Source organism: Myripristis murdjan, chromosome 13, assembly GCF_902150065.1.
Source record: "Myripristis murdjan chromosome 13, fMyrMur1.1, whole genome shotgun sequence".
Lineage (NCBI taxonomy): Eukaryota > Metazoa > Chordata > Actinopteri > Holocentriformes > Holocentridae > Myripristis > Myripristis murdjan.
Window position 1 is genome coordinate 29,012,395 of NC_043992.1, and position 14,763 is coordinate 29,027,157.

Here is a 14,763-nt window from a genome sequence, read left to right on the forward strand (position 1 = left end):
ACTTGCTGGCTGAGGAGGTTTTAAAAAAGCTGCAGGAGAGAGAGAGAGGAAATGTTTCCGGCCTCTTGCTGGGGGAGGGCAAGAGAGAACGAGCAAGGGGGAGAGAGAGAGAGAGACGAATAAGAGACCAATTCTGCCCAGTCACTCACACCCTGAGGTAAAGGGGATTTTAAGAGGGACGCAGAGTCTAGTTTCAATTATTTGTTCCTCCCCTCATGACTCAGAGTGGTAGACATTACCCTGAGGACTAGACCAGGGAGCTGTTTACACTAAATAACCCCAAACCGGCCCCTAAAAGCATTAAACTATTATCAAAGCTACCCGAAAATCAGATTTCGTGTTAACCCTGACCAGTCACCAACAGGAACAACTGGTTTTGATCTAACCTCAGGTCGCTGCTACAAGATGACCCACTGAGTCAATAACAGGTCAGATATCCTGAGGGGATTTCAGGCTGCAATTTATTCAAAATGGACTGTTATCTCCAGACAGCTGCTTAGGGAACAGGTGATGGAAGCTGATCACTTTCTAACAGCCCCAATTAAGCCATAATGGTCTAATGTGGATAAACAGGCCCCAAACCAACCCTGGAGCTCAGAACAAGGGCTGGGAATTACCAGAGATGGCACAATTCGATTCAATCATGACTCTTGGTTCACAATTCAATCTAATCACAATTCTTTGATTAATCACAATTCAGTTATGACCTGACATTTATGTATATATTCCCGGTTTTATCAGTCTGTTAACATTATTTTGGAAGTTTTTTTTTTTTTTTGGAGTCAATATCTCCTTTCCCTGAACTCAACACTGAAGGTATGAATGAGAAAAACAAACTTCATCTCGTCAGCCACAGCAGCTTCACTTAGCTGCTGTACTGCTTCATCAGCTGAAACCCTTCTCACAAAATTTTACCAAATAAATGTACAGAATTGAGGTAATTGTTTCACAATATACAGTAAACTTTACTGATTTGAGGAGGCTTGACTCTTCATCTGAATGTTTTGCAGATCTTTCGAGCAGGTTAGTCTCTGCATGTCTGGTAAATTTGATACACCAAACCAGTTTTACCTCCTATGTTATCAATATCACCGTAGGGGTGTATGTCTTTTGAACTGAAATAGGTTATGGACAAAGTCATATTCTTCGCTTGTTCAGAATTGTCTAGCAATATTCTGCATTCAAACTGCACTGTGATGCTCTGTGGGCTCACAGCCGAGCTGCCTGTACCGCATTTAACTGTGGGAGCACTGAAACAATAGAGCGACTGAAAAAATTAATAAATTGACTTTTTGAATTTGTGGATTGATTCAAATCGCAAAAGATAAGAATCACAATTCTAACGTGAATTGATTTCTTCCACCCTCCCCTACACAAAACCAGCAGTAATAATTGCAGGAATGATGACAACAGCGATCAAAATTCTGCTGGATTCAATTTTCTGCCGATTTGTTCTGAAATGCCCGTGTGTATGGCGTGTAATGTGATACTTTATTGATCCCCACTTGCTCATGTTCAGATGACAAATGAGCACTCCTGGAGCTGGTAACGACACAGGGTGGATGCTTGCTGACATGTGGCTTGAAACAGGGTTGTCCAACTGCAAAGTTGTATTGATAACCATCAGAGCACCCTACTGCCCAGTATTTGAGTTGTTCCTGTGTGAGTGTTATTACAGAGCACCTATGAAAATGTACTTCTGGGACAAAAGAAACAGTGAACACTATGAGCTCAGGGAGGTGTAGCATATAAAGGAAAGAACGTAGTGTAGGCATGGGTAGGTGCTAAAGGAGGAGGTGGCCTTCACAGAGGTATTGGGAAATCACAGCTGAGTGTGTGAAAACATTAATCATCCCTCTCCTGTTCAACCCTACTGACAGCCACGGTAATTATCATGCACACACACCAACATGCAAAACATACACAGCTTCGACTCCTACTTAGGTGACACTTCTGTGCCGGGCCTTGTGTGTGTATGAACAGCATATCAGGCTGATAAGCCTAACAGTGTTATGCCAAATGTATCACACAACATGTGGGAGAGGCCAATACATACAAGAAGAAGAAATGAGTGAGAGAGGGGAAGCATAAGCAGAGAAAAGGAGGGAGGCTGATACCTGTGTGTGCTACCCCTCCACCACAAAATAGAAAAGAAAGATAAGAGAACAAGATCGGCAGGAGGGAGAGAGGGAGAAAAAGAGCGTGACAGAAATGTAAGAGGAAGAAAGTATGAATCAGCAGGAAGAGAAATGCTGTGAATGTGAGGGAATGAAAGGAAGGAAGCAAAGAGAAAGCCAAGATGACAAAGGAGAAGGAGGATCTTGAGACAGAGTGAACTGAACACGTCCAGCAGTCGTGGTAGATGACGCAGTCCCTCAAACCATAGTGCCTTAACTGGATAACACTGGTGTCGCCGACTTGATCACTATGGACACGTGCTGTAACATTTGACAACTGAGCTGTCAATGACAAAGTTGCGCCATTGAAAGACTAACAATGGGCTAAAAACAGTTGTATATAAAAGTTGCATATAATATTTTGTAAATTATGATTAAAAAGTAAGTTGCTGTGACCAAGGTGTTAATTCTGAATAAAAGACTACTGTTGTGAAATTCTGTCCCCTCATTTTTTCTCGTTAACACTGTCATTAATTGGCCAGCAGGGAGGTTTACAGCTGAGCCGATGAGCTACAACATTATTTTTAATGGCTGTCTATGCCACAGTATAACAAGAATTGCAAGGAGGGAGTTTTTTAGAATCTGGAGGGGAAAAAAATGCCTCACAATATTATGCCAGCTCTGATATAATGGGGAATCTGATGCCAGCAAACACACATGCACTTATGCACATACACACAAGATAACGGGCCACAGCCTATACCTCTGTCCCTATTCATTAAGAGTTTCTGGCTTGCTATGGAAGTTCAGTGACTGGAGTTTTTCCTTTCTTCTCGTGATTGGGCTAGTTTGAAGGGCTCCCACTGAGCAGTCAGCGAAAACTATGGTAGGCATGGTTTCAAAAGAGGCCTTTCAGTATGTCATGTTTCCATTAGGGTAGGTTGCAGTCAGCAGAGAGACAATAATGAAATCATAAGCTATCCCTAGACTTCAGTGGTAAACATTGTCCAGTAGTGCAGATGGGTATTGAATCTGAGCCAATAATTAATTTCACTGTGTATTTTGTCTATTCTCATCAGCATAAGTAAATACAAACTGCATACTGAGTAGTGAAAATAAAGAAAATCCTGTATTGTTGAAGTAAGGGAATCAGTACACAATTTACATATTTTGTTTAAAAATGAGATATCCAGCATTTTTGAAAAATGACACTTTCTCTGACAAAATGATTACTAGAAGCAAAAACTAAGTGAGGTCCTTCTTAGAATGGGTAACATTATTTATTAGCTGAGAAAATGATCAATATTTTAAAGACACTGGGCCTTTTTATTCTAAGGAGGAGATTTATTTAGATCAATTCTATACAATTACACACATTAACAAACTTTACTTGGTGGCAGCTGTGCATATATGGTAGCACTGTGCCATGGATGAACCTGTTTTGGGGAAATGATGTAATGATATAAAGGTTTTTTTCATAGCAATGTGTAACTGTGGCAGGATACATTTTTATGCATTATGGAAAACCATGGATACTAGCAGGTATGCCGGCTGTATACAGGATTCACAAAAGGTCTTCAAACAGGTGTAGCCTTTGCATATTTACCAGCTACATGGAAAATTAGCCTCTTCTGGCCTAAACCTCTGAAACTATTGTTTAGATTCCGGTATTAGTTAAGTTTTATACTTTCATACCTTCAGGGTACATGTTTCTCCTCTTTTCAGTGGGGGCTTGGTAGTATGCTAAATAATGACTGTGGGCATGTGCCTGTCCATTTAGAATGACCCTGATACACAAACATACATGCAGGTGTACTAACAAAATTGGCTGAAACATGCATGCTATGAATCGAGTGGCAATTTTGCATGTACACTTATTTTGCGTACAAAGTAAAAACATGTCAAGTATGTATATATTAGTGAATAAGGCCCAGAGAGTTCAAAAGCAGATATACAGCATTCTGGAAAAACACTCTGCTGCTCTATCAGATAAATTTTTCATTTTTCAGTCTTAAATGTACTTTGGAATTAATCCCTTCACAAAGTTGAAATGAATAAATAAGAATGCACAAACACTAACCTTTGTATTTCTGCGCAGGCTCTTCAGGATATTTCTCCTTTTGGGGTCCTCACTCTCCTCGTTGATAGAATTGTCTTTTTGGGCTCCCAGCTCATCCTGGCCAGCCTTGGGGGGGCCTCCCATCTCATCATCACTGCCTATAGAGAAGCTGGTCCTGAAGCTGCTGAACTTGCCAAGCCGCTTGGATCTGTCTCTGTAGAGCTTAGGCTTCACCCCAATGGCTGACAACTTTCTCCTGCGCTCCAATGAGCTGCTGTCGGCCTCACTGTCTGATCCATTCCCCCCACCGCTGCCATTGGAGTGACCCTTGTTGGCATTGCGGATGGTGATGATCTTGCCCTGTGTACTGTCATGAGGGACAGAGTAAATGTTTTCCTCCTCTGTGGGTCGAGGCTTGCTCACAGCATCCATGGGCTCCGCGTAGTCCGAGGGGTCATAGCCACCATCACTACCCGAAGCCCAGGTGACAGCTTGGGGCAAGGAACGTCGGTTGGTGCCACCCTGCTGCTGGTCCATGTAGGGGCCAAGGTTGACCTTACGGACAGGCTTAGGCTTCACTTGTGGAGGCACCTTGTTGTTGAGCTTGCTTTCAAAGGTGCTGATTTCAGAAATCACAGAGAAGGCATCACTTGAATCCAGATCTGGCAGTTTGAAGGTTCCCATGTGGGAGCTGAGATTACCATCTTCCCTCAGGGTAGGGTAGGGTGGTGACGGGTCAATATCATCTTCTGAGTCCAAAAGAGTGTTAACTGGACTAGGAGAGCCACAGCGAGGGCTGATGCTTTCATTGGTGCAAGCTTCAGCCACATTATCATACATGTGTGTGGCCTCTACAATGGTGCGCTTCTCCACCACCTCTTTGAGGAAGGGTTGGAAGAGATCTATCTTATGAAGTCCCCCTACAACCCCACCATGCCCACATATTACTGTGTTAAACCTCGCCTCTATTTCATGGGCGAGCTCCTCTCCCTGACTGACTTGCTCCCTGGCTGACTCTGAGTCTGACAACTCCATCTGGCTCTCCCCTACTGCTAGCAACTGCACTGGGATGATGTCTTGCACCTCACACAGAAAAGCACATAAGGTCTCCATGGAGGCCTTACGGCGGGCAGAATAGACCGCAATGTAGCCGTGGACCAGCCTGCTCTTGCGGAGTGAGAATGAGGAGTGGAAGGAGAGGAGAGACAACTCAATGCTCTGCCTTTGAGCTCCCACACTGAGCTCCAACAGAACCGAGGTGCCACTGCTGAGGCTTGAGGTTGGGCGACAATGCTGGGGCAACAGGAAGGGAGCAAGGAGCTGCTCTAGGTCATATGTGTCTCCACACATCAGGCACATGACTATCCTCAGGTCTGCCTCTGGGATGGGCTGGGACTGAGAGTCTCTGAAGGCAGAAGGAGGAGGGGGTAAGGGAGGGGAGCTGCTCCCCAGGCTTCTCCGGGATTCTAAGAGACTCTTCAGCATCTGGTTGATTTGCTTTTCATTGACATTGCGCCCATAGCCCACCCCTGGGGAGGCAGGGTCTAGGTACGCACACTGCAGCTTCCCAGCCACCTGCTGCCCTTGATGGATAAGAGTCTGAGCTGTCTCCCCTCCTATATCCCCTATAGAGCCTACCCCCCGCTTGGTGACGAGAAGGAGTGACAGCGGGAGCTGAGCTAAGCTGTTTTCCCTTTCCCTTCTGCCTAGAGTTGACTCCCTAAGCTTCTCTATGCTATCTACAACATAGGAGAGGGATTCCTTTGAGTTGTACAAACAGAGGCAGCCATGGGGAGTGAAGGTGGGTGTGTGGAAGGAGTTTACTGGAAGACGTACATTGCCCTCTATGGGTCGGAGGGCTAATTCATACATCTTCCCATCTAACACGTACCGGTCGTCACTGGTGCACAATGCCCTTATCTCATTGGCCATTTCTCTGGCCAGCCCATCTTTCCCTAGGATGACAAGATTTATCCGATCAGCCCTCCCCCATTCCAGCCTTGAACTGTCTGACGAGGGGTAGCGAGTAGGGAATCTGGAAGCCAGAATCTGCTCTATCTTACTGTCCACACAGTGAGGGCTGTTTGGACAAGTGTCCTTGGTGGGGTGGTAGACAAAATGGATATGTTTCAATACTAGGGCATCCCTTTCTGCCTGCAGTTTCTGCAGGGCTTTAAACCTTTGCTCCTCTCCCAACACTTCCTGAATGGCACCCATTTTCTCTTTGCTTGGCTTTGCATCAACTTCTAGCTCATAGAAAAGCTCAGAGTATTCTAGAAGCAGTTCCTGGAAGTCTTCTTTGGCTCGGTCAATGATCTCCTTCTGGTGTTTGTTATAGATATCCAGATATTCAGCCTCCTCCAGCCACTGGTAGAAGTCTTCATTCATGATGAAGCTTCGGGCCTCCTCCCAGGGTTTCCCTGCTGTGATAAATGGAGAGACACTCAACTTCTCCTTGAACTCCCACCTCATTTCTGCCCGCTTGCGCTCATTCCTCAGCTGCTCAAGGTGTGTCTCATAGACAGCCTCTGCTGCAGGGGTCTCCAGGAGGTCCTGGGGGATGCGGTCATCCTCCATGTTATCAATGTGCGGTGTGGTCTCCCAGGGGGTGTCATCCAGCACTACAAACCAGTGGGAAAACTCTCTCTTTGTCTCCAGGACTTTCTGAACCCCAGACCAACTCAGGTGGTCAATCTCATCTAGCTCAGGTACCAGTAAAGATAGTGCCTGGGGTAGAGTGCTGAGATAAGCCTTCCTACGTTTCTCTATGTGCTCTTGTTTAAGTCGGTGCACATGCTGCTGAAAGAGCTTCTTGGCTTTAGCTGTCCCCTCTAGGAACACATAGTCCTTGTACTCACTGGAGGACTGCATACGGCGCATGATGTTGGGCCATGTTTCATTGTGGTTCTTGACAATTCGGTTGACCAGCCACTCATAGCGGTCTTTGGCTGAGGCAATCTGTTGACTCTGCTGTTTCAGTGCCTCAAAGTAAGGGATAATTTTGGGCTTTCCCCTACTCTTATCTATTAGCTGAACCAATGTGAGAAAGGCTAGGTCAACATTGACGTTAGATCGCGCTGATGTTTCCACCACCTGTAAGTTCTTCTTAGCAAGGGCAAAGGTGTGCGAGTCTTTAATATAGCGCTCTACTCCTTCATCACATTTTGTGAGAACCAGTACCACAGGTTTCTTCGTTTTGGCTAGCTGGTTATATAAGTTGGTGATAAACTTCATCTGGTCTTCAAAGCTACGGTTCATTCCTCTGCTAACATCCACACAAAGTAGGAAGCCATCCACCATCAGCTTGCCTTCAGGCATCTGTTTCTGCTCAAAGTCCTGCTCCAGCCCCAGCTGATCTGTGCAAAAGTACATCAACTTCTCAGCTGAGGCCAGTTTGGTAGAGGCTGCCCTCTTGATATAAGGCTGAAGTGCTGTGCTGCGGTGTGGTTGGAACGTTTGATCATCTATGAATTCTGTCTGCTCCACCACATGCATTCGGCACTCTGGCCCCTCCTCAACTGTCCGCCCAGCCTCCCCCCAGAACAGGAAGTGGTCATTGTTTACCACACGGCCTCCAAAGTCACTGGTGCTGAGAACGGAGGTGTGGTCTAGGAAGAAGTCATCTGCGCTGGGCCGGACAAAGCGGTTACAGAGGCAGGACTTGCCCACGCCACACTGGCCCTTCTCCTTCTCCGTGCCAGACAGACCCACCACGACCAGGTTGTAGGTGGGTGCCCGGGCATCTTGCTTTTTGGCCATCATCATCGCTGGCAGAGGCTCATCCTGCCATGCTGGCCACAAGCTCGAGGGAGAGGAGGAGGCTGCCAAGGAAGGGTTTCCATGCAAGAAGAGCTCACTGGGCTAGGGTCTGGCCCTGCAAAACAGAGGGAGAAAAGGGAATTATATAATTAACCTACAGAATACAGAAAATAATTCTCAAGACAAGACTCATTATTAAAAGAGAATTATTATGCCTCTCATCTATGTTCCTACTGAGTGCCTATGTGCTGTTAATAATGTTTAATCTGTGATCCTATTTCACCACAGAATGTTTCCTGAAAAGATTGAGGTCAGTAGCAATGCTGCTGGAATGCTACACATTGCTTAACCCAGCTATAGCTCCGTAACAGGCAATTTCTCACCATTTAACTCCGTTTTTTTATATTGCTATAACTACAGTTCTAACAGTAGTGTAGTCAAGGTTTGATTGCTATATTCGTTGAGGCTCTATATGTGTTTTAGCTTATTATCTCACATCTACCACTGTAGTTGTCAGGCTCACTGCCAGCAGGAGTCGAACCCAGTCATGTGGGGCTTTAGCTATCGCAAAAAAACAGGCACATGCTTGAACACACAAACACATATGCATGTGCACAATACCACACACTTATGAAAACAAGCACACTCAGCCCCATGCACCCAAACTGAAAGACACACACAAGAAGATGAAAGCAGATAAGTGTTCCAGAACTAAAGTTACTAATTGGCCAACTAGGGAAAGCCATCTGCATTTTAAAAGGCTGCTTTGCCTGTTGGCTGACTAGTCTCCATCAAAAACACGCTTTCCTATGTTTCACACAAAACAGCACTCTGTAAACGAATTGGAGTTGGCTGATGTACCATCACTAATTATAATGTCTCAACATATTTACCTAGATGTAATCATTGTGCAAAGTGGTGCTGTTCTATCAAGAAACAGCACCTACAGATGTGCTCATCCAGGCTCAGCTGACTGGCCAATCTCTAAACAAAACAACGCATACCATTGGTAGACTAGAACCAAAAATAAATGAGTGAATGAGAGTCAGGGAGAGAGAAAGAAAGATAGACTCTTTATGCATAGGTCCTTTCTTGATACTGGAGTTTTTAAGGAACAGCCTGTCAGACAATGCTGCATGACAGCCAACACACAGACTTGGAGTATGAGGCAACCCCAGCCATCGCATGGTAACTGAGCAGTTACTTTAGTAAAACAGACATTAAAACCATTGTGAATCATGAATGGCTCTTTTGACAGAGAGCACAAAAGCAGACAAAGACTTCATTGCTGCTGAAATGAGTTTGTCAGACAACACTGAACTGTAGATGTGCAAAGAAGAACTTCAAAGTCCAACATCACTATACCAGAGGGGCAGGAAAAAGGAAAGAAAAAGAAAAGGTAAAACTAAGAGACTCACTACAGTGGAACACGGTGTAGATAAAATGCACTCTCACACCTGCCAGGTATCGACTACTGCATATATTTCATTCGAAAAACCACAAGTGCCACTAATTGAAGTTTAAAGCTGACAGCTATGGCGAAGCCTTGAAAAGCTAAACTGCTGTAGAAAGCAAATTCCAATCAAACTGTGTATTTACATTACAGAGGCAAGTGCTGCTGAATGTCTTACCAGGTCCAAAACCAAGTACCAGTAGAAAAGGAATCAATATCAAAAAGAATGCCTGGTGTTTTGATATTTGTAGAGGAAAACATGCATGAAAAATGTATCAAGGGGCTCAGAGATAGACCCAGTCCCTGTAATAATAAGGTGTGGTTGGTGTGTGTGTTGTGCTTGGTCAGCCTGCAGGTCGATACAGCGGAATAGCTATAAGACCTGGGAATCATGGTTAATTCATGGTCCTCTCTTTTCATGACCCTCTACTGGGAAGTATATATGCCAGCACAAGTGTGTTAGCGTTTGTGTGTATTTGCTTTTGTGTGTGTGCATGCTCGCATGTGTCTATGTGTGTTAGTCTATGATCAATGGACATGTCCGGTTGCAAAAATAGTATAGTATTTACAACAACGCCAAAATGAGAACAACTGCAGGTGTGGCATGTATACAACTGGAGTCAGTAGGCTTGGCTCAAAGTTCACTTTTGCCCTGATGAGGTCGTGTTCACAATACAGAACAGACAGCCCTAATTACAACCGGTCACATTAAACCACAACATGTGCTGGTGATATTGTCACTGTGTATACAGAATACATCTAGACTACTAATCATCTTTGACAAAAAACTTTCAAAAATCCTCCAAATATTTGCTCATACTAGTTACCCTCTACCTACAAATCTGGTTCGCTTGCAAGACTACATGTGAAGTCCACCATGATCCTTAATATATACTTTTTAAAAACATTATTTCATGAACTCCCTCAATCAATATCATAAAAATCTAGAGAGGTTCAATATTGTAGAAAATATTCCATATGGCTGCAAACAGCTCAATATACAATATCGACCCAAGCTCACTGTTCAGTTTGTCAACCAAGGACATAAGTTACCAACCATCCTAGAAAAAGTGCTTTAATAAGTACATCTGATTTAAATTCATGATATCAATAATTTTGTCAGGGTACATGTCCTTAATTAAAAATTTGTATCTCATTTTGGAGGCAGTTCATGTGCAGCCTGAATCAATGTGAAAAATCTCTTGTTACTGTGCAATGTGGTACTATCTTGTCATCATCCTGAGTTTATGACAGTAAGGTCACAGACATCTGATTTGTTGAAACTGTGTGAGGTAAATGAAGGCGGCACAGATTTTGTAATTAACTCCAGGTAGGTTTGTGTGCTTTGATACTGTAGGGGTTGTGATCTGCACATTCTGTCTGTACACACACTGAGTTGTTATGGCATGCTTTTAGCAGTAGCCTGCTGCAGCAGAGAAGAGAGTTACATTAAGACTTAAGTATGATAGCCCTAGTGCTATCACACTGGCAAAAATGATCACAACGGGCTTAAAAGTAAATACGCACACATACACACACACATCTTAGGTTAGAATATCCTGATGCTCATGTGAAATGGTCTTTGTGGCCAGTTGTGACAGAGCATGTTTTAAATGGGGGAGGCATTCCTGCATACCCTATAGGTCTGGAGGCCAGCCAGGCTTAACATCCATTATACATGTTAAAATCTGCTTCACTTACTCCAGTTAACTGTTTTTGAGGATATGTGTGTGTATGTGTACACACATGCAACTGCATCTGAGGCACACTCATTGAAGTAGCTGCATACAGCACAGGCTAGTTTACGTGCGTGTGAATGTCAGAAAGAGACAATACTTAAGAGAAGCAGTATTTCTGCAACAGCCTCAGCAGGAAGCAAAACAGTCCTAATGCAATTTTCATTGTTTTTTGGTCTGTCCAAGGGACATGGTACGGAGAGAAGATGTAAACAAACAGACAGCTCGATATTCGGTCGTACGTGACGTGAGGATGCAACAGTTTAGAACACTGAAACATCAGATAATGGAGGATAATAAAATACCTCGGGAGATTGTCTTGGCTGCCCAAGCTAAAGTGACAGGACTATAGAATATATGTGACACCACAACGGCGCAATCCAACTCGTTTAAAGAGCCAGTCCACTGGCACTGGCAGTTCATACACAATAGATCTAGTCATTTAGGAAATACATTTCCTCTTTTCACAGACCTATAAAGATACGACTGCCTGTGCTCAACTAGCCTCCAAATATGAGTCCATTTTTGGAGCAGCCAGGCAGCCAGTCTCCCAGTACAGCCTGAGGCCTGGTGTCTGGTGCGCATGTCCAGCCACATACCAGTCTCCAGGCCCAGGGCTGTTTAGCACTGAGGCAGAGAGATAGGTTAGGGCCCGTGTTGTATCTGCCTCTGACCCTGAAACAGAGAGGAGGGGCAAGCAGCGACAGAGAGAGAGAGAGAGAGAGAGAGAGAGAGAGAGAGGAGAGGGGAGGAAGAGGTGGAGGAGAAGCAGGAAGGGGTGGAAGGCATGAAGAAGGAGACAGGGTGGGAGGTTGGTGGACACGAGAGCGGGAGAGCGCAGAGAAGAATGGAAACGGGGGGAAGGGGAGAGAGGTCAGTGACCTGGGTCATGTGAGCGGCATGTTGGACTCCCCTCAGGGAAGAGGGGCAGGGGTGTGGTGAGATCCTGCTGACTGGATGGTCAGGCTCTGACCAGGCACATCACTCTCTCCTTTGCTAACCACAAACAGCATCACACACAGGGCCTGTCCCAATACTGACCACATCTCCACTTTCCCTTTGCTTCTTTGCTTCCTCGCTCCTCTAAGCCTTCACTATCTACCTGGTTTGGACTGGTTGAAACACAAAGAACAGCAAGCCTGCCATGACTGAACCAAGTCCTTTCTAGGTCAGAGGCGGGACAGGACAAGTCAAGGAGGATAGGGTACATCTGTAGAGTATTGGAGTGCAGCCTGGAGCTAATGCTGGGGTGGCAAGGCGTGAAGTTCACACTAGCACACACTTCAGAGGGCAGCGAGGAAGAGGCTGTGCTCACTACCCGTGGGGAGGGCCCATGTAGCCTTGACAGGGTGGCTGCATTCCTTTCATTACAAGGCCACAAAGAGTTAGCCAGCGAACATCCACCAGGAGGTTAAAGTGAGTCATTAGCAGTGCTGTGTAGGTGCACTGCTTGGGAATTTCTCTACTGAAGGGCCTATCATAGCCTTAATGGAGGATCCACATTAGGGCTGGGCAATATGGACAAAGTCAAATATCACAACTCTCTTTCACCATATACTTTGATATTGTTATTGTGATAATATTGTAGGGATGACTATTGGTGCTTTCAGAAGATATTTAGACACAGATTTCTGATAAACAATAACTAGCAATGTGGATATGATGACCAAGCAGGTAGAAGCAAATAATAAAACAGCTAAACCATTCTAAAAAGCTCAGTTTAATATAATTTATAGAAGATAACCATGCCTGCATGATGGGCCTCAAAGCGGATGATGAAAAAAATAAGTAAAGGGGATATCTGGGAACTACTAAATATAGCATGAACATGTCAGATGTTAGTCCAGATGTAAAGTATTTGGTATATGTTTATGTGTAAGTGGAAGGAAGTGAGTGAATGTGAAAAAAGGCAGGAGGAACGGCACGCAAGAGAAAGGATTTCTAGGTGTAGATGTTACAAACGAGGGCACTTCAGAGATATCCCAAAGCAGATGTCCTTCACACAATGTTCCTTCACAGAGCCACTGAGATATTTCCCGCTGACTGCAACAAAGTTCATATAGAAAACAGCAGGAGAGATAAACAAGGAAACCCACGTGCCCCGTTTCCCGGCAAGCTCTGTGGTTGCACACTATGTTCACCCAGGAAGGCTGGGAGTTGTCGGAACCAAAGGTCATGAAATAGTCATGAAGCTGTGTGATGGTGATGATGATGACAGAGAGACAACAGGGAAAAACTCTCTCTCTCTCTCTCTCTCTCTCTCTCTCTCTCTCTCTCTCTCGCCGCTATTCTCTGAGATACAAGGCTGCCCTGCCCTCTTCTGCTCCGCTCCAAGACATATTTTTCCTCCTCTTGTTCTCACTCCCTCTGCATGATGTAAGGCATTCTGCAACCATTCGTACTTCCTCCCTCCTCTTCCATTTTCTCTCGCTCTCTCCAGCTCTCTCAATATTGTTTTGGCATAGAGATTCCCCTTCTTTCGCAGTTCTCTTAATTCTTTCGTTACCACTCCTTATGCCTCCTCTTCCTCTCTCTCTCTCGCTCGCTCGCTCTCCCCTCCCTCTCTCTGGAGACCTGTTGTCCATTAGTAAGAACTAAGGGTGGAGGGGGGTGGGGGTTTGGCAAACACAGCCCTTACACTGATACCACTACCTGCTCAGGCTCAGCTCTCCCACTGGGAAAAGGATACTGAGTTAGATGGACAGATGGATGTACAGAAGGTCGGAGGGTGAAAAATTTAGTTTGCGCGCTGCCGATGACAGGTCGAAGGGAGCATAATGGAATGAACAGGACTACTTTCAACAAACGCACTCAAGCAGAGGCCCCTGTGCGCGCACACACACACACACACACACACACACACACACACACAATAACTCAAAAAACCTGACTACACGCCGCAACATCTTCCCAAAATCAGCATGCTGTGATGCATGATCACCAGTACACTATAAACAGAAGTCGTTAGTCTCTTCCAGTAATTCAGTGCATCCATCTATCACTTACCAAACCGGAACTACAAATTTCCTTATTCTTTCCATCCCTCATCTATGTGTACAACCCCCAAACAGAAAACATAAACACTGTAACCATACTATTGCTAATGCATTACACATGTGGCTTGCTCTTCTCGCCAGGCACACAAAATAAACCAACCAAACCACACAAGCAAATCCAGCAGTAATAAATCATTCCCATAATAAGAAAACACTTAGGCTAACCACAAGATCTCAGCACAGCCCAAATCAATGGATCTATGTCTTCCATATTGAACACACAGTCAAAAACTTTATGTTTGTGCCATAAAAATAATATGCATAATCACACGCAAATGTACAGAGGAATTAATGTCAGAGAGCCGCCACACAGCCACGGCCAGATCAAGGAGAGCCGGTCAGTTGTGGCTGGGATTATGGACACTCTGCGGATTAGCTATGGCTATGTGGATCCTTCCATTTGCAGGATCAGAAGCGGTGCTGCTTGTGCATTAGTATGATCTGATGGCAAGGTGATGTAACCACATAAACAAAATCAGACATAAGGCTAACAAATCCCCTCTAACGCTGCTCCATCAGACTGCACACTCGCATACTGATGCATGAGCATGAGTGTGCAGACACTGATACTAAAAATCACATA

The 14,763-nt window shown here is 44.8% G+C and overlaps 1 protein-coding gene across 1 annotated transcript in view; it reads right to left on the reverse strand.

Annotated features, from left to right (window-relative positions):
• The window catches only part of arhgap35a (Rho GTPase activating protein 35a), a 68,015-nt gene that overhangs the window by 22,075 nt on the left and 31,177 nt on the right, over positions 1 to 14,763 (reverse strand). Inside the window, 1 exon segment of the mRNA XM_030067896.1 lies at positions 4,198 to 8,050. Within this exon segment, the coding sequence (XP_029923756.1) occupies positions 4,198 to 7,941 (3,744 nt within the window). The 5' untranslated portion in view covers positions 7,942 to 8,050.